We start from the raw sequence: 20,316 nt of genomic DNA on the forward strand, positions 1-20,316 counted from the left end.
AGTTTCTGTATTTGCTTTAAAATTTAAAATGTTTTAAAAATCTCCTGCCAAGCTAATTGGGACAACTGTGATAACTGAGCAAGAGGTTTTCAAAATAAATTGACTAAACATGATTACCATCGAAACATTTATTCCCCATCTTTCTGCTTCAGACTGAAGACATCCAGCGTGGTTTACCTCAAAAGTTAACATACCACAGTGAAAAACTTCATCACGAACAGGAACAAGGCAACTGGTAAAAAAAAATCCAGAACACAAAACACAGAACCAAGGGGCCAGACCAAAAAACAAATACACAGATCAAGCATCTGGCAGATTAAAGTTCTTCAAAAGGCAACAGAACATTAGGGGAGGGGAATCTGTCAGATCTCTCAGGACAGGGAGTTCCATAGCCTGGCGTGGCAACAATGAAGGCCCTTTCATGCATTCCCATGAAGAGAACCACAGATGATGGCAGGTCCCACAAGAGACCAGTAGAAGAGACTTCAAGTGGATGAGCAGGCTCACACAGGAGAAGACAGTATTTTAAGTATCCTGTTCCTAAGCTGCTTAGGGCTTTAAAAGTAATGATTAACATTACTTTGAATTGAGCCTGAAAATGGACAGAAACCAGTGAAGCTTGTATAAGAGAAGCTTATGCTCCAGAAGACAAGTCTGGTGAACACTTTAACTGCAGCATTTTAAACAAGCCAATTTCTGAATGTTTCCAAGGCAGCCCCACACAGAGCACATTGCAGTAATCTAATCTCACGATAACTAAGGCATGGACCATGGTCAGGTCCACCTTCTCCAGAAAGTGGTACAGCCTGCACAAGAGCATATGCAGGGCAAAAGCAATGCTGCCACAGCTGCCACCTGGGAAACCAGGAGCAAGTCTGGATCCAAGAGCACCACCCAACTGCAGTCATGTAGCAGAGTGAGAGCAGAAGCAGAGTCATTCCGCAGCTGGCAGCAGAGGGGGAGCAGGGAAACAGGGTCACTCCCCATTCCATCTACGCAGCTGAGAGGCCAGTTCCCTTTGGTTCCATGAACTGTTTCCATCCAAGCTGGTCCTTATAAAACTTTTGTAACTCTATGAAGTGGTGTCCAGGTTTGCTTCTTTCCTCCTCCCTCCCCATACCTTTTCCTTTTTGAGTTGTATCTTTTAGACTGTTAAATCCAAGAGTTGGAGCTATTTTATTTTATATTGATCTGGAAGCCTTCTCAGCTGAAGCACAGGATAAAAATACTTTAAAATAAATAAATATGACCCAATCAAAAACAGGTGTTGCTGCCCTATTCAAAAGTACACTTGCAACTGGCATATACTTCATGAAATTAACAACACAAGAGAGCAATTATTCAGTGAAGTCCATTGAACTGAATGTTTCATCTGGACCTAGAAAGCTGAAGATCTCATCTTTGAATAGCTATTTGTACTGGCTTTCATAATGCCATCCTTTCTTAGGGTGCAATCCTATGCAAGTTTAGATAAAAAAGAAGTCCTACAATTCCCAGCATGCCCCAGAGACACATGCTGGCTGGGGCATGGTGGGAGTTGTAGGGCATCTTTCTGTCTAATCATGCATAGGATTGCACTCTTAACCTGGTTTCCTCTTCTGACAAAAGCTATGATCTCTCCAGGGGTGAGGAACCTGTGGCCCTCTGGATGTTGTTGGGCTACAACTCCCACATACAGCCACTGGCCATGTTGATTTATATGTTTTAATGTATAATGTTACTGTTTTAAATTGTACCATTGTACATCGCCCAGCGTGGCTGGGTGACTGACTGGCCAGATGGGCAATCAAGAAATTTAATTAATTAATTAATTAATTAATAATTACCCTTCCTCACCTGTCCCTCTCTTATTCCTGGCTGAATTGCTAGGTATAGGAGAATGGGAAGTCTCCTGGCATGTCTGTGGCTAAATCCCTTGAGAAGCAAGTGCCAGAAATCTTTCCTGCCTCCACTGTGCTCTGACACAACCCAATCATCACCAATATTCTACATTCCCATTTTTAAGAGCACAAAGCTATTGCTATAAAGTGAGGTGCCCTTGTTCTGGTCTTGTGAATTTTCCATCTATTTCTCTACAGAATTTGGTGCTTTATTCAAAATGCTGCTTCGCAAAGAAAACCCTCATTGCACCTCCCCTGGTGGGCTACTTGAATATAAGCAATCAAAAAAAGCAACTCCAATATCGACACTATCCAAATTGGGGGGGGGGGGGCATGGTTGGGGGAGGACAAACATAACTGAGGATGTTCTCTCTCAAAGTAATCAAGTCTATTCTGTCCCATTGTCTGGAATCAATATGTTGGTTATTTCAAGGTATCATTTACAGACTTATATTTGAAACCTGGCCTTGAAAACATGAACAGCTGTACAATTAGTCTTTGGCTGCAGACACAACAGCAGCACTAAGATTTCTGACCTTCCACAATTGAGTCGGATGATGTCTGGGAAGCCTAACTATAACAATTTCAATGCCACTGCCATTAAGCTATTATTCACATCATGTCTTCCATTCAGCAAAACTGACCATGCGCTTCAGTTTCAGTCAAGGAACATAGGAATTAAAGTTCCCATGTTCCAAATTATTAATTTTCTGCACTGACACCGAAATGAATGAAGGAGGAACTGAATATTCTATAAACTATTCTCCGGAGGATTTATGATTCAGTGCTGATATTTATGTCAAAATAGCATTTTCATCACTATCACACGTGGAAGGGCAACACTACTGTTAGGAAGGTTTGCATTTCTCCAGGGAAGGAGTTATATGAGAAGTGATAAGAATTACAGACTCCTGTTCAAGAAAGAGCATATACCCCTGCTCCTAGCAGGTTGTTCACGTGAACATTAACAGAAATGTGGTGGCTCCACTTCTTCAGCATGCCTCTGTTCACTGGGAGGACAAATATTTCCTCCTTAGAAAGCAGAGCAGAGAATAACTTTGGGATGTACTCACAGTACTTCGCTGAATTCCATGTACATCCTTCTGGGAAGAATGGGAGGATACAAACAAATTATTTTTTTTTTTAAACCACAGTCCTCTGTGTAGGAAAAGTGGAGAATGTAGTCCTGCATATAAAAGCTGCGTAAACAACTAAAGAAGGCATACCCTTACACGAGTAACCAATGTTGTTTGCCTTTGTTCATGGAAATGCCAACACTTAGTGTCAAAGGCAGAGGCAAGTGGCATATAGCCTATGGATTCAATGTCATCCCAAAGGCCCTTTTGTGGGCCGTGGGCTTCTGCTAGCATGTTTCTAGTCCTTAAGGTTGTGGCATTATATCTGAAAGGTTCTGCAACCAGAAATGATTAATAAAGGATCCTGCATTTATTTATTTTTAAATCTCATAATTTCCAAAGTTCCTGGACAGTTGTCCTAGGTTAAATTGTTCACTGGTGCAACAAAATTTGACTGTCACCAGAAAGTTGGGATTCCCCCATTCAAGTATTCCTAACTATCTCATGCCTGAAAGCCTCTCCTCTCCTAGCGAATGGTGAATAGAGCACACAGTTCAAGAAGGCAAAAAGAACAGTAAGTCAAGAACCAAGTCACAGTCTGAATCTAGTGAAGGCAGGCAGGTAGGCAGACAAGAAAGGAACCAGACAGTGCGACTGGCTAGACTAGGAAGCTGAGGGAGAGGAGCAGCAACCAGAAAGAGCAAGACAGATGAGCAGGGTCTCTAAGCTGCACACCATGTCTTGTGGCAGAGAAGGAATTCATAGAATGTGAAGTTAATCTAGGGATGGGAAGTGTCATGAACCAATCACGGTGGGGAGGAGTGGAGTGAGTAAAAGTACAACTATTTTTCATTCCACCCCTCCCTACCACGAGTCCTGAAAGTTACTTGGGACTAGGAGATCCATTGACCCCAAGAGGTTCCAGGGCTGGGTTCTCTCTCTCTTCCCAGAAGGTCTATGGTTGCACAGCACCCTTTGGCACCAAGTCATGACATTCAACAGACTGGGCCATTTCATCCAGATGGTAGTATGCCATAAACAGAAGGGTGACATCTCTGCCAGTCAAGGCCACTTGCACGGCCTTGGATGCCATTATCTTTCTGTTTCAGTTCCCCATTTGTAATACAAAACATGGATGTTGCTAGTGGGCTAAAAATACTAGTTTAATAAAATCATTTTGTGACGTAGTTAAACAGCCTTTTGCCAGTCTTTGAGATTAAAGGCAACATGTTATATATTGTGTGTGGGATACTTAAGTTGGTAGTTGGAGAAAGTGTCATTTGGTGGCTAGAAATTTGAACAAGAGGTGACGGAATTATTTCAGGGAGCTGAAGGTGGTATGAAAGAGGCATTGTTGTCTATGGTGAGTGCGCTCATCCCACAGTCACCTCTAGTAAACAGGTCCTGAAGATTTTTTTAAAAACTGCAAAAACTTGCTTGACCAGAGGTAGCAGTAGGACAAAAGAAAGGGCTGTGTACACTACAGGTAATGAGGCTTCTGTTACACCATTTGCCACTCATTTTCAAAATGAGTATCTATCTCCAGGATGAGAGGGAGGACTGCTAGGATTTGGGCCAGTATATTAATAGTTGCTTAGAGCAAGCTTGCAAATCATGATCAAGGGGATGGGGAGGAAGTTAAGATGTTCATCCCAGGATATTTTCATATCATAAAATGATATTTCAGCACAAGGAACATAAGAGATGAATTTTGAAAATGTCATAAGGAAGTCTCAAAATATAAGATCTGAGAAAAGGAAAGCCTTCTATATGTGTGTGCACACATATAAAAGGTGCCTGTTGGTGGCAGACATGTAAACAGGTTTCCATGAAATGGAATCCCTTCTCTATGCAAGAATCCTCTTTGAAATCTCTTCCCACTTACTCTCTTCCCATCTTAATCCTCATCACTTCTGCCTTGCATTCTGGAATTATTATTACTTCAGTGCTTTCAAGTGTTCAAGCACTTCACATACATTATTTTGTAACTGTTATAAAAATCCTTCAAGGTAGGTCAGTATTATTATCCCCAAATTACAGATGAAGGGGTGGGCAGCAGACATTGAAAGAGTACAGCTTGCTTAAGGCACCTAGTGAGTTCATGACTGAGGCAAGGTTCAAACCAGGGTATTTCTCATTCGTAATTCAATCCTTCCCCAAACTGGTGCCCTTCAGCTGTTTTGGATGGCAACTCCCATCATCCCTGACCATTGACCATGCTTTCTGGGGCTGATGGAAGTTGTAGTCCGATGCATCTGGAGGGAGCATGTTTGGGAATGTTGCTTTAGCAATTACGCTATTCCAAGACAGATTTTTAAGTGTCTTTATTGTAAGTTTTCCTTCCAAATTCTTGACAGAATATTTTCCCACAAAAACAAGAGTGCTTATTTTAACAACTGATGTCTTAATTCATTTGGGGAAGGGCATGTCTGTACAGCAAAACAGCTGTAGCTGGAATCTGAGCAAGTTCAACCTACTAGGCTCTTATCAGCTTTCAGTGTATGCTAAAAACAGTAATGACACTACTCTCAAGAAGAACAGCTGAAATGTAAAGAAACAGCTATGGAAAATATCCAGAGATGGCAGCAAGTCTTTCAGCCTCAGACACTTTTGCTGCCCCACTGGATAAACAGCACTGCAAATCCAGTAGTTATGCTCAAAGAAGATAAACAGACCAGAAGTTGGTACTTTATCAGACCTACACAATTTGTGACCCACTGAGCTGAACACAAACCACCAGCTATATATTGCAGCCTACCAAGTCCTTGACAGCCCACATCCCCACTTTTCTTTTCTTTTTTGCACCTCAATGCAAACAGCAAACCCAGGAAGTCTATGAAGCCCCCTCAGGAGTTCCATTCAGATTGGTGGGCCACAAGTTGTGCAGACCTGTACTATATAAACATTATCAGTGGTCAGGCGTCCACAAACCTACTTGCCAGCTCACTAGAGAGAAGTGCCCCTGGCCTTCTGGCGAGCAGGACACTCAGCAGCACATAATTTTGGAGAGGAGATCTATCATTTGTGCTGTGGCTTGTAGCAAGTAAGGAACAGGACATTTTTCCAAGCAGCAGAAAAGGCACCCTACTCTCTCTTAACTTCTGCATTCTCAGCCAAATGAGTAAAGACCATACCTCTCTCCTAGGCTTTCCGAGTCTGCAAGAGAACTATGGGGAGGGAGAAGAGATGGTGACAACCATAAATAATGGTTGTTTAGGAAGTCTAACCAATGCTAGTAGACTCCTGTAAAATAACTGACAGTAAAATCAAAAGCACACACTTATTTACATAGCAAAACTCACTTTTTTCAGCATATTTACTTTGGACTTGATTTGTTTGCCACCTGTCCCCATGTTTGCCTCCTGTCCCCAACATTGTCATTTTTTCAGCACCAGGTTAAAAGTGCCCTCTTCTCTCAAGCATTTGGCAGCATATAATGAGTCTATTGATTATCTCTGGCTGATTGTTTTAAATTGTTTTAGATATATATTGTTGTTGTGTGTGTTATGTGTTTTATGTCATTATGTGAATGGTTTGTATATTTTATATAATGTATTTTAATGGTTTTTAATTTTTGTGATCTGCCCAGAGAACTCTGGCTATGGGGCAGTACAGAAATATAATAAATTAAATGAATGAAATGAAATGTTATGCCTGAGATAGGCTGCAATTATGCTGCAGTTACCCTGTGTATATTCTCTCATTCCTAAAATGAATGAGTTCTTGCCACTGCTAGAGGTAGGCTTGCAACTACCTAAAAATGAACGTAACAGTTATCTCCTGACACAATTTTATTCATTCAGGTGTTTATGTCCACACGCTCTGGGAACATTTTGTTATGCTAAAGACAAAAAAAGCCCTTTCCCCCAATCCTTTGGTCAGTTCATATCAGTGCTAAAAATCATACATAAAAAAAAGGGTCAGGTTACTTACTGTTCACTGCAACCCATTCATTTAGGTCTTCGCCCTCAGGCAGCATAACAGCCATCCGCAGGTTGCCACTTCCAAGAGTGGCCTCCGCATGTTTCAGCAGCTCATACTGGTGGGAGCCTTCAGGAATATTCTTCTTTGGTTTAAAAGTTTTAGAGGAACGGCTACCACTGCAAAGCGAGAACATATTTTGGTTTCAGAGAAGCTTGTACACTGGGGAGGAGGGGAGAAACCATTTCATAACATGTTTCCTCTTTCTCAATCTCACTTATAGGCTTATGGGTTAAAATGTCTTTTCCCCATCATCAATGACTAACAGGAGTTATTAAAACTGGGGAAAAGAGGACTGTTACTTGACTAATCTGTTGCATACTTTGAGGCAGACTGTACTTCCTTATTATATTTCACTCTTAGCTAGACATATGTGGGAGGGATCTGCTTCAGTATAAAGCTAACTCCCCCACACATGAAGTCAGCCTTGACAGGACAGTTTAGAATCTAAGATGAAACAATATACTGCTATTTTACATTCTGCACCATCTTTTTTCTATTGGGTGAACATTAAACAATGGGGGAGTGGGTGGGGAGATGAGCAGAAGTGTACATGATACAAACATCCTTCACACATAGCCACTGTTGTGATCCCATCTAGGGTGCTGATCAAGTGGAAAGATTCATATGATCAGCCCTGCCATTCACACACAGCCCTCAGCTGCATGGAATTGTACCAAGGGGCTGGGACTCCTATGTTGATGAGGGGTAATGCTTCTAGCACGGAAACATTTGGGAATGCATGCAAAACAGAGAGGAAGAGGACAAACAAGAAAGGAAGAGAGAACTCCACTACAACACAGCAAACCCAAGAAAAGAAATAATGGCCCCATAATTTCAAGAAGTATACACACACAATTTTTGTACCCCTTGTTTCAAAGCCTACCTTGAAGACATGACCTGACCTGTATTGCTAATTTTGGTCTCTCTCTTTATTCCTGTACTTCTTACCAGTGATGTGGTCTTTTTTGGAAAATTTTGAATTAGAAATTAGGCTAATTTGCATAGGGTCATTTGCATCAGAAAACTTTCAGTTTACACTGGAAAATCAGTAGAGAATTATTTAATTTAGCACGTTTACTAAATACAAATAAAATAAACAACAAATATTTAAAAAGTACCCAATGTTAATCTTTTGTCCCAATACATCACAAGCATCTGAGCAGGAAAATTAAGGCATACTCAGGACTCAGAGAAAGGTGCCCTAGAAGGAGGGGATCTGCAGGGGAAGGAGGGGATCTGCAGGGGTAAGGGTGGCAGTTTAAATCACAGGGGTCCTTTGCTAACAGTGTGATCTTAGAACTTTTGGCAGGTGGGGAAAGTGCTCAAGATCCCCTGGTTAAAGCTAGTACCCTCCCCTGATTTAAAATCTTTCCCCTCACCAATGGGGTACTATCCTTCTACTCCACCCCACCCCCAAGCTGGCCCCCGCTTTCATTTAAAAGTACACCCCCACACACCTTTTTGCACTTGTTCTATTAGCCACAAGCTGTCAAAATCCAGCTTGGCTAGTGGAAAGGGGCAGAAAAAGTGGGGAAACAAGCTGATCTGGTTCAAAAAGACTCTCAGCTGGGCACATCATGCCTTAGCACAGAAACATCTATTTTCCTTTTCTCGAAATATAATCAGCTAAAAAGTTTGATGCAACTCAAAAGCTTGTGTCCTTTAAATTTGAATACTAAACTGGTCCATACAAAAGGGTATTGTCCCACTTGTGCTGAGAAATGGCTTATTGTTGTTTTTGTCCTGTGGAATCAACATAACATAATTAGACATCTATGTATGTCTTGGTAGTTAACTCCTTCACTGCTTTGCATAGCTCTAACATGGGCAGCATACTATTTCAGTTTACTGCTATTTTATACAAGTTACTTTCCCTTTGGGGTCTAAACTCAGATTATACCATCTATGCTCCTGCAGCCTAAAACTTTTCTAGGCAACAGCTGCAGCATCCAACTGAAGGTGTTGGGAGTGTCCTGAGGAAACTAAGGTGCCATTCCCATTACTTGTTACTTGTAGGACCCTATATGCCTCTCTCTTAATTACTACTAGGATCTTCTAAGTTAGCCAACAGTATCTTCTTAGCTGTATTGCCATCACTGTACAAAGCCTGAAGAGCAAGGCCTGCAGAAATCTATTCTATTACTGCCCCTCAGTAATGTCTTTTTCTTTAGAGGACTGAGCCTATACACCTGCTGGAAGCTTTGCAAGAGTTTCTCATTCAGGCTTGCCTTTAATGCCCAGAATTCAGCAAGAGTGGCTATTTTAAAAGTGATTGTATGTTTACATACCATTTAAATTACACACATACACACCCCTCCCTAAATGGATATACTTTTTTATTTTTTCTTTCTTGAAATTTGGGAGGAAATCGAAATAAATATTTGCCCCAAGGCGTCCTTGTGCTCAGTATGCTTATGATTAAGCATAAGTAAAATTGCAGGTGCCTGGTTGCAAAAAAAGAAAAAACAGTGAACTCCTAGATTTTGAGACATTTGTTGATGTCTGTACAGGGTTAGTTCCTGGAAGACTGAATATCTTTCCACCCCTTAACATAATACATATCATATGTTTGTAAGAGAGTGTGCACGTCAACCAGTTTGTATGTTACAAGCAACCACAATGACACATTTCCTTCCTTCCCCCTCCTGCTTCAGATTACCAGATCAGAAAGTGTAGGTAGTATTTGGGGTATTAGAAACTGCCTAGAGGACTTACAGCAGCTCTTGGGAGACTAAAAAGAAAGCAAATAAGCACATCTTTTGCATCCAGTCTTACTATTCCAAAGAGTCTGAATTATAGTGCTGCTGAGCACTACAATCTGCCACAGGAAGATTAGGTACAATGAAGGTACAAGTAGGTACCATGAAGTGTCGGCACTCCAAATACTTACAAACAACCACTCAGATCTAAATTACCAATTGCTCAGACATTTTGTAAAGGAGGAACCTATTATCATAAGCAAAGACACATTTGTGATTTCATACACAATGAGAGAAATTAGTAAAAATGACATCTCTACTCTGCAAGCTAAGAGGTTCTTTGCAGGATAATTTGTATTCCAGGATGATTGAGAATTGATCCAAACTTGTAGTCCTTCCTGGACTGTCCCATTTCATAATCAGATGTTGGAATGCCCCCCCCATGTGCAACTCCCCGTGACAGAGCATGCTAGTCTAAACCTCTCCCTCAGCTTTCCACATGCAAGGAGGTTTGTTTATTGTTAATGTGGGGGAGCATGGGGGAACATTTAAACCTGCAACCCTCCTGCACTCTGAAGTGCTATTTTGGCACATTCAAATTAGCCCTCACATAAAGGTAATTCTTGCTCAGCTTGAGGGTTGTTGCATTAAAAAAAAATTAATAACTTCCGATTATATTATAGTCGCTATAACACCTATGCAGTTATATATATACACACACAACAAAACTACACATTTAGAAGAGTGTAGTGATGACTGGATACTTCATCACTGATCTGTCTGCAGACTGCTCTGAGTTTGAACACTGTAGCTCTCAACCAAAACTGAGAAGGATTTTTTTCTTCTTTCAGCAACAAGTTCATTTGACAAGGCTTTGAATTTTTTCTAATACATCTACCTATTTACAGATGACCACATAGCACAGATTTTAATGACTTACTGTCCTCTCTCATCCTTGGGCTGTTTTTACCCACTAAGTTACGCTGGCACAAATCTATCATACAACAAGAGTCACAGTGCATTTTCCCCCATGGTATGAGCATAGTTACTTCCCATCTTCACAGTACAAAGGACAGACGTCAGTGATTGAAACGTCAATACTGTCTTGACCCCCCGCCCCCCGCCTTGTGCTGGTAGGCCTGAATGCCTTTATTTTTAAGTGCTGAAGACACATTTATTCAATACATTTGAACATACATTTGCCCCTCCTTAAAAGCAGGTTTTGAAACAGTAGAAAACTGCTCTAGTGAGAATGTGGGGAGGTGGTTTTGTGATGTCACATGTTCTAGCCAATCACTAACACTGATTTTTAAATAGAACAAGTATAGTGCCCTGTAATCCAAGTATGATTATCCTATCAGACAAGAACTAGTAACTATCACAGGTAGGAGGGATTAAAGCTATCAGTAACTTATGCAGAAAGCCAAAATATGGTTGTTAAAATACTGTTTGTCAGCTAAATCTACAGAGCCTATTTTGCTGAAGAATTCAAACTCAAAAGAAAACACAACATCAATTTGCACTCAAGCTGGAACAGTTTTACTTCACAACTAGAAATGCTAATAATTTTTTTAAACTTAGGTTTCTAAACTTCAAATAATTGCTCCTTCTAAAATTCTGCAGATGCCCCTGCAGAATAGCCCTTGCCCATCAAGGGGATGCGGAAGAAGAGGGGATTCTCTTGACATATGAAGAATCTACCTAATGTTTCCCACTCAAACACACACACACACAAATAAGAGCAAGTGTCCTTTCAACAGAACATATTTGCAAAGCAGGGAGAAAAAACAGCTTATAGCTTTTATGTATTGCAGACCACACTATTAAGTTTTATATGCTGTTGTTCATAGTTTCCTCTCCTCTAAAATGACAACTGAAACTGCTGATAATCGTGTCAGATCATTACTTAATCTATTCGAACTGGAAGCAGGTCTCTTGGGAGTCAAACAGATGTGTCTTCTAGCGCCTGCTGCCATGATCCTTTAGCTGCAAATGCCAGGGATTCAACCTAGGCCCTTCTACATGTACTATACCACGTTGCCATGGATCTTCCCCAACCATAAGCACTTAGCAACCCTGCCAACAACAAACAGCAGGTCAGAGAAATGAAGCCTACAAGAGAAAAATCACATTTCATAGTCACAACCCTGTATTTTAGCGATCAAGTGACGTTTCTCTCTGGAAACTACAGGCCTACATTTTCTTATAGGCACATGTCCTTAAAGCCTCCAATTAAGTCCATCAAAATCAGCGCATAATTTGGATATGGCTGAATAAATTTCACCTGTAAGTCTCAAAATAAATTTACAACAAAAGTAACAAGTAAAGGCTCAAGAGACAGCAGTTTTTCTCCTATTCCTAGTTTCAGCACCCCATCTGTTTCATATTAAATAGCCCTTTAAAGTAGATCACAACACTAATGCCTGACCATAAGCATACAAAGATGCCTCCTAACAGCTGTATTCAAAGCCAGAGTTTTTATGTAAAAATACACTGTGGTTTTGTCTAAACTTTAGCACACTACAACCTCAGGAGTTTTACCTGAGTATATATTCTTAAAACCGCTGTCAGACTTTAAAAACAGCAGTGCATTCACAACATGAGTTAATTCAGAGGTCTCCAAACCTTTCAGGTTGGTTGACACATTTGAAATTTTGAGAATGTCATGGCTGGGGGGGCGGTGTTGTCCATTCACAAAATGGCTACCATTGTAGGTGTGGCCAGTCACAAAACACCAGATTCCCAGAAGACAAACTGGTGAGTCTAAAAGAAAAGTAACTTGGCCAAAAACTTAAGTAAAAGGCAGAGATGGGCTCTGAACTCCAAAAGACAAAGCTACTCTTTTGAACCCATTTTTCTGCTCCAACACCCATTTTACAGAAGGCAAACTGATGAGACTTTACCAAACAACTAAGTAGAAGGGAGAGGTGGGGTCTGAGCCCCAAATACCAAATCACATAGTTGCCCCCACAAAGCACAAGAAAATACCCACTTCACAGAAGACAAACTGATGATGCTCAGAGAAACACAAATATACACAGGCAAAACTGCCATCCACACCACACCCCAAAAAAAGAGCAAAACACACACACAAAAGCCACAGGCAAAGCAGCTCTCCTCATTCCCCGCCCCCCTCTATCCCCCAAGATGCTCCCTGGCACCCCCCTCTAGCCCCTCAGGACACCCCCAGCTTACATTTTTCTTTTTTCTGGGTGGCGGGGCATGTTGGACTGCACCCACCCACCATTTTTATGTTCTAAGAATGCCTCTGGGGCCCTCATGGGGTGACAAGACATTCTTGGAAATAAAGATGCTAGACTGCACCCACCCACCATTTTTATTTTCTAAGAATGCCTCTGGGGCCCACATGGGGTGATAAGGCATTCTTGGAAATAAAGATGCCATTGGAGGCCAGTACTTCATTTTGCAACATGCCAACCTCCCAGTTAAAAGAACTATTTTTAATTAATATATCTTAAAATCAAATTAAAAGGAGGGGCTGGGAGCTTGGCGGGTGCCAAGAGAGGTGTCCATACACATGTTGGTACCTATGGGCATCACACTGGAGACCCCAGGGTCATGCCAGCAAGGGCTCCCCAACACCACCCTGGTTGCTGCTCTGTAAAAACATAGCTAGTAATTTCTCCTTGACCCCCAATCTGAAACTCCGCTGGAAGAAATTTTGTTGGTTTGCTATCTCTAGGCATAATTCCTTAAATAAAATTCAGTGTGCTACGTGCACACAAAAAAAGTTCAAAGACACATTGTACAGAACAATCCCCACCCAATTTAAGAGCATAAAACCAGTTGAAGAGCAAGTTTGCTAGTTATCCAGTCATTGTGTACCAGGCAGACTGGACAATGGTTATCGGGGAAAGGCAAATGGGGGCACAAGAATATACCAAATCACAATGAGTCTGAAATGTTAATAGGAGTCTCCGACCCTTCAGAAATAGTGAAGGAGGAAATTAAGTCAACTTGGGTTGGGAGGAGGCTAATCACTCTAAATAAACTGAAGTTTCTCAGTTCTTCTGGTCAGGTAACACAGTTCCAGGAGTAGAGCCTTTTGTAGTGCATTGTTTTGCATTCCAAAAACAGCAGGGTCCCCCTTAACTCCATTTATAATCAGAAAGCGTAAAGAGTACATCTTAAGTACAGGAGGAGAATCCTTCAGAAATCACGTTCTCCCCCTTACGTGAATTCGCAGTGGGTATAAATCACATGAACATGTACTTGAAAGCACAACATACAATTAGTAAAAAGAGGAACAAACTGAACCATTCCCATTATACTCTACATATGTGACTGACAAGTGATCCCAATTCAGTATTACATTCACACTGCATCCAATAGGTTCCATTTATGGCTACAGTGTACACCTTCTATGTTGATGCTAATTATCTGTTGCACGTTATAAAAAAAAAAACCTCTGAAAGTCTGACATTTTCCACTCACAGATGACATGACCACAGCAACACCCGATGCAAGCATTCAGCTGTCTCACATTCATCATGGGATTTCAGTGCTCGCTGGAGAGAAAAACCACACACACCACAATTTAAGTTAACATGGAAGAGAAGCACTCCATACTGCAACATTTTGTTTCAGGTCAACATTGTGATATTCTAAACTGTTTCTTCTAAAGGCAAATACAACAGCCAATCTGTACTGCTCTGAAGATCTGAGTTGCACAACCATACAGCCTAGAGCAGGGGTCTGCAACCTTTTTGGACCCACGAGCACATTTGGGAATTTGAGAAACTGCTGTGGGCACCACCACAAAATGCCTAATCAGTGGATCGCCACTTTGGCAACTACCTGTCACATCTATGGATCTTAGGCTGCATCTTATTCAGAAAAAACTTTAGTTTTGTGTCTGTTGGACACCGCAACATCTCTTTAATATGGGATTGTCTAATTTAGCTAATTCCTGGCAGTGCAATACAGCTAATGCTTCTTTTAAACAGTTTTGGCAGTGTCCAATAGTTGCTTCTTTTTGGAAGGAAGTTATTGCACAGATAAATTTTGTACTGGAACAATCTTTAATATTCACTGATGGACACACTCTTTTAAATTATTTTCCTGCTTCATGGAAATTAACAAATGGTTAGTGTAAATGAACTGTCTGTACCCTTTTCACGGCTAAATGACTGATATTACAACATTGGAAGGATAAACACTTAACTTTAGGACTTTACACTCAGATTGAGGACCTTATCATACTTTCAACACTTGAACAGGTGGCATATAGACTCCACCTTCAAATGGATACTTATTTGGTTATTTGGTCCACTTTTGTTGAATCCTATGTGTAATTGCTGAAAGTTGTATGTATTTCATACGAATCTGTGTACATATATTAAAAAAATCGGAGAAAATGAAAAAATTTGCAGGTGCCCATGGGGGCCACTGGAGTTGCCCACAGGCACCATTGCTTCCGTGGGCATTGCATCGGGGACCCCCAGCTTAGAGACATGGCCAATCTACACTGCAGAATAGCACAGTTGCTGCTATAACTGATGTAGTGTCTATACCATATTAGGAACACAGTTGCTGCTGGATTATTCTGCAAAATGCTGTTCCTTTTTAAACCAAGAACGTTCTGCTGTTGTTCAGCACTGACATGGATGTAGGTACAAATACTCCACTCTTGATTTCACCCAGGAAAGCCTTTCATCCAATCACACAAGCTGTGCTAAATTCAACCCATCTCCTGTATGACCAACTCTACAGTACAGCCAACTAAAGTAGTTTCTAGCTACCTTAAATCATGCTCTGATTTTTAATAAGCTAAACAAGTCCATTTTTAGGTCTCACGGCCCAGATTGTTGAACTTATGGGTTCCTGTCATATCACTGTTCTAGATATTTTCATTCAAGGAAACATTATTTAATCCTAAAAAATGTAATTGTCTCTATCTAGCCATGGGGGCTATAAGCTTCTAGATTCTTGCTTTTAGATGCCTTTTAATAGGGTAGGTGAGAAATCAAGATTTCTTTGAACTGGGCCTTGTTTTAATAAAAGCCAGCCCTCAAACTTAGAGGAAAATGTCCATTTGGTTTCATTCCCATTGAAATGGTGCTGTGCCAAATGCAGCGGCTTTCCAAGATTTCTGTTAAAGTGGACACTACTTCCTCATGGATGTTAATAGCAAAAACATCTGCCTGCCATCCACTCTTCCTCCCAAAATTACAAATTCAGAACCAGACTTCCCCTTTTTGGCTGGTTGCCCAAAATGAAGGTTGAGGAGGGAACATTTTTCAGCACACAGTATAATCAGAACCCTTGGGGTATGTGTATATATTTAGTATCTGCTGCATTCCAGTTCCAATCTATTCAGCTTCCAGATACAAAACAAGTAAATAGAGGAGACTTCCTGGAATTACTTTAAACATCAGTTATGAAAATGCAAAAATACTGCGGCTACTGTGAAAATATACATATTTTCATATTACTCCTCCTTCTGTGTCAGCTTTCTTCGTTGATGAACCGGGTTTGTTTTAACAGTTCTGACTTAGTTATGAAGTAAAGTGCCTCTGGAAAATATAACTTTTTATGGGGAGCATTTAAACCTCACCCAAGCCTAAGCAAAGCATAAGACAAATCAGATACGGTACATTGTTATAATTTATAACATGTCCTCCAACAGCAAATAACATTTTCTTTGTAGGATAACTGTACAAGATTCTTATTCACTGTGAACCAAACTATCAGTAACTACTGAAAATGTTAATTAAGACTGCAGTCCTAAACACACTTACCTAGAAGTAAGTCCTATTGAACTCAAAGGGACTTAAGAGTAACATACATAGGATATTGTTTAACAAAACACCTGTTATTCAGTTGAGGCACCTTCATAAGCAATTTAGAGTGCAATCCTATGGAATATGCCCTGGCTACTTGTAAGCCTCCAAACTCAGAGGCTTATGAGTATCATATGCAGAGCGGGAGGCGCCCTGCGCCTCCCACTCTGCATTTTAGCTAGACAGGCAATTTCACCCATCTAGCAGAGGCAAGCAGGAGGAAAGACGGTGGGGACAGCTGGGGATACCTCCTATTCCCACATCCCCAGTCTACTCCTCTCCTTGCTCCCAGGAACGCCCCCTTGCCTCTCCTATAAACTTGCATTTGTGAGCTTGTAACAGCAGCCTGCGCAGTTCTCTCCACGCTAGCGGCAAGGAGGTGGGGAGGGGAGCATGGTTTCCTGGCTCCAAGCTTAGAGCCCTGTCTCTGAGCTTGGATTCAGGAAACCGAAATATTCTCTGTCTCCCGGATGCTGTCTAGGGGACATAGGATTGTTCCTTTACCTGTTTTACAAATTATTACACCTCATCTTGCCAACTCCTTAAAAAAAGGAGATAAATGTAATACTTTAATATTCTGTCTTATAATTTTTAAAACTATTTTTACAATAGAAGTTAAAATTCTGCCAATCTGTATCAAACCTAAACTGTGAGATAAGAAAACAGAAGTAAAAAAAAAAGACACAAGCTGCAGCTAGTGCAAAATGCAGCAGCCAGGATGCTGAGTGGAGTACCTGACTGTGCATATCTTACACTGGTGTTGAAGCAACTACACTGGCTACCTATTAGCTACAGAGCATGTACTTGCTGTTGGCATATAAAGCCCTGAACAGGTTGGGACCAGGTTACCTGACAGATCGCCTTCCCCAATACAGACCAGTGCGATCATTAATATCATCAGAGGAGGTCTTGCTGGTAGTAACACAGCCTGCAGACTGCTATCCCGCAGCAACCAGGAAACAGGCCTTCTCCATGGTGGTGCCCAATTTATGGCATGATGTGTGCCCCCCCCCCCCCCCCCCGGTATCTGGGAGGCACAAACTGTAACATGTGTGTACTGGTTGTAATCCGCCCAGAGAACATTAGTTACTGGGTGGATTAGAAATATACTAAACAGACAAACAAACATGTTTTAGGCACCAGTTGAAGACCTGTTTCTTTACCGAGGCATTCCCTGAGTGAGTGTGTTTGTAATTATGTGCTGTAGTGGTTGTAAATTGGGTTTAATGTTTTTATTAATGTTTTATATAAATGTTTTGCTATTATGTATTTTAATTGTATTATAATGCATATCATGATGTATTTTAATGTTTTTAATTTTCTTGTAAACTGCTTAGAGATATTTTTAAATATGGACAGGACAGTGTATAAATCTATTAAATAAATAAATAGTTGGAAACAAACTTGTGTGAACAAACCTACAGGACACACACCCATCTAGTATACTGCCTCTAAAAACGTAGGCTCCATTTAGCCATCATAGTAAGCAAGTCTATAGACTAGTCCTCCATGAATTTGTGTAACCCCCTTTTAAAGACATCTAAGCTAGGCCTCCAAACAAGGAAGCGTTGTAATAATGGGTGACTTCAATTACCACCACATTGATTGGATAAATGCATGTTCCAGCTACAAAAAAGAGGTTAAATTTCTCGATTCTATGATGCCCTAAACGATTATGCCCTAGAACAGTTGGTCCTAAATGGTGTCACCCAGGACCTAGTACAAGATGTAAATGTTGTTGAACTACTTGGAAACAGTGATCACAGTGCTATCAGATTTAATATATATTTAAGTGGAAAATTGCCCAGGAAGTCCAACACAGTCACATTTGACTTCAAAAGAGGAAACTTCTCTAAAATGAGGGAACCAGGGAAAAGGAAGTTAAAAGGGGGAGTCAAGAGGATTAAATCCCTTCAGAATGCTTGGAGATTACTCAAAACCACAATAATAGAAGCCCAGCTAAAATGTATACCGCAGGTTAGGAAAAGTAGCACCAAGTCCAAGAGGTCACAGGCAAGGTTAACGAGCAGTGTTAAGGGAGCTATTAGAGAAAAGAGAGCTTCCTTCAGAAAATGGAAGACTTGCCCAAGTAAAGAAAACAAAGGGGAGCACAAGCTTGCACGAAGGCGATGCAAGCAGACCGTAAGAGTTGCAAAAACACATTTTGAAGAGCATATTGCTAACAACATTAAGGCCAAAAATAAAGAATTCTTTAAATATATCAGAAGCAGAAAACCAGCTGGGAGGCATTTGGACCACTGGATGACAGTGGAGTTAAAGGAGTACTGAAGGAGGACAAAGCGACTGCAGAGAAGCTGAATGAATTCTTTTCATCTGTCTTCACTGCAGAAGATATAGGACAGATACCTGTACCTGAACTGATGTTTTCCAGAAGGGAGTCTGAGGAACTGAGGCAAATAGTGGCAACAAAAGATGAAGTTCTCAACCATACTGATAAACTGAAAGCAAATAAATCACTGGAGCCCAGATGGTATCCATCCCAGAGTTCTCAAAGAACTCAAATATGAAGTTGCTGACCTTCTAACCAAAATATGCAACACATCCCTAAGATCAGCCTTTATACCAGAGGACAGGAAGATGGCCAATCTAACACCAATTTTCAGAAAGGGATCCAGAGGGGATCAGGGAAATTACAGGCCAGTTAACTTAACATCTGTTCTGGGTAAATTGGTTGAAGGCATTATTAAAGATGAAATTAGTAAGCATATAGAAGGCAAGCCCTGCTGAAAAAGAATCAACACGGCTTCCACAAAGGTAAGTCCTGTCTCACTAACCTTTTAGAGTTCTTTGAGAGTGTCAATAACCATGCAGACAGGGGTGATCTGGTAGACATTGTTTACTTGGACTTCCAAAAGAATTTTGACAAAGTCCCTCACCAAAGACTTCTGAGCAAACTTAGCAGTCATGGAATAAGAGGACAGGGCCTCTTATGGATTAGTTACTACTTAAAGAACTGAAAGCAGAGAGGAGGAATCAATGGTAAATTCTCCCAATGGAGGGAAATAAATAGTGGGGTCCCACAGGGATCTGTACAGGGACCAATGCTTTTCAACCTGTTCATAAATGATCTGGAATTAGAAGTGAGCAGTGAAGTGGCCAAGTTTGCGGATGATACCGAATTATTTAGGGTGGTTAAAACAAAAAGGGATTGTGAAGAGCTCCAAAAGGATCTCTCCAATCTGGGAGAATGGGCATCCCAGTTCAATGTAAGTTCAAATGCGGTTCAATGTAAGCAAGTGTAAAATGATGAATGTTGGGGTGAAAAATCCCAACTTCAAGTATAGCCTGATGGGATCTGAGCTAGCAGTGACTGACGATGAGAGATCTTGGGGTTGTGGTGGACAGCTCAATGAAGATGTCAACCCGGTGTGCAGCTGCTGTAAAAAAAAAGGCAAACTCCATGTTAGGCATAATTAGAAAAGGAACTGAGAATAAAACTACCAAAATTATACTGCCCCTATACAAATCTATGGTGCGGCCACACTTGGAATACTGTGTCCAGTTCTGGTCACCAGACCTAGAAGAAGATATTGTAGAGCTGGAAAAAGTACAGAAAGGGGCAACTAAAATGATCAAGGGGCTGGAGCATCTCCCCTATGAGAGAACGTTACAACAGCTGGGATTGTTTAGCTTGGAAAAAAGGAGGCTAAGGGGAGTCATGATAGAGGTCTACAAAATTATGCATAGGGTGGAGAATATGGATAAGGAGACATTCTTCTCCCTCTCTCAAAATACTAGAATCTGGCGTCATCCTATAAAGCTGATTGGTGGGAGATTCAGGACAGATAAAAGGATGGACTTCTTCATACAGCATATAGTTAAAACTATGGAATTCACTACCACAGGATGTAGT

General features: G+C 41.0%; 1 protein-coding gene across 1 annotated transcript in view; it reads right to left on the reverse strand.

Moving 5' to 3' along the window:
• MOB1B (MOB kinase activator 1B) overlaps positions 1-20,316 on the reverse strand; it is a 51,593-nt gene that overhangs the window by 13,671 nt on the left and 17,606 nt on the right. Inside the window, exon 2 of the mRNA XM_084855376.1 lies at positions 6,890-7,056. Coding sequence (XP_084711502.1) covers positions 6,890-7,056 — 167 coding nt within the window. The remainder of the gene's footprint in view (positions 1-6,889; positions 7,057-20,316) is intronic.

This window comes from Heloderma suspectum, chromosome 5 (genome assembly GCF_057233095.1).
Source record: "Heloderma suspectum isolate Gila_16-S chromosome 5, 16-S_ref, whole genome shotgun sequence".
NCBI classification, from domain to species: domain Eukaryota; kingdom Metazoa; phylum Chordata; class Lepidosauria; order Squamata; family Helodermatidae; genus Heloderma; species Heloderma suspectum.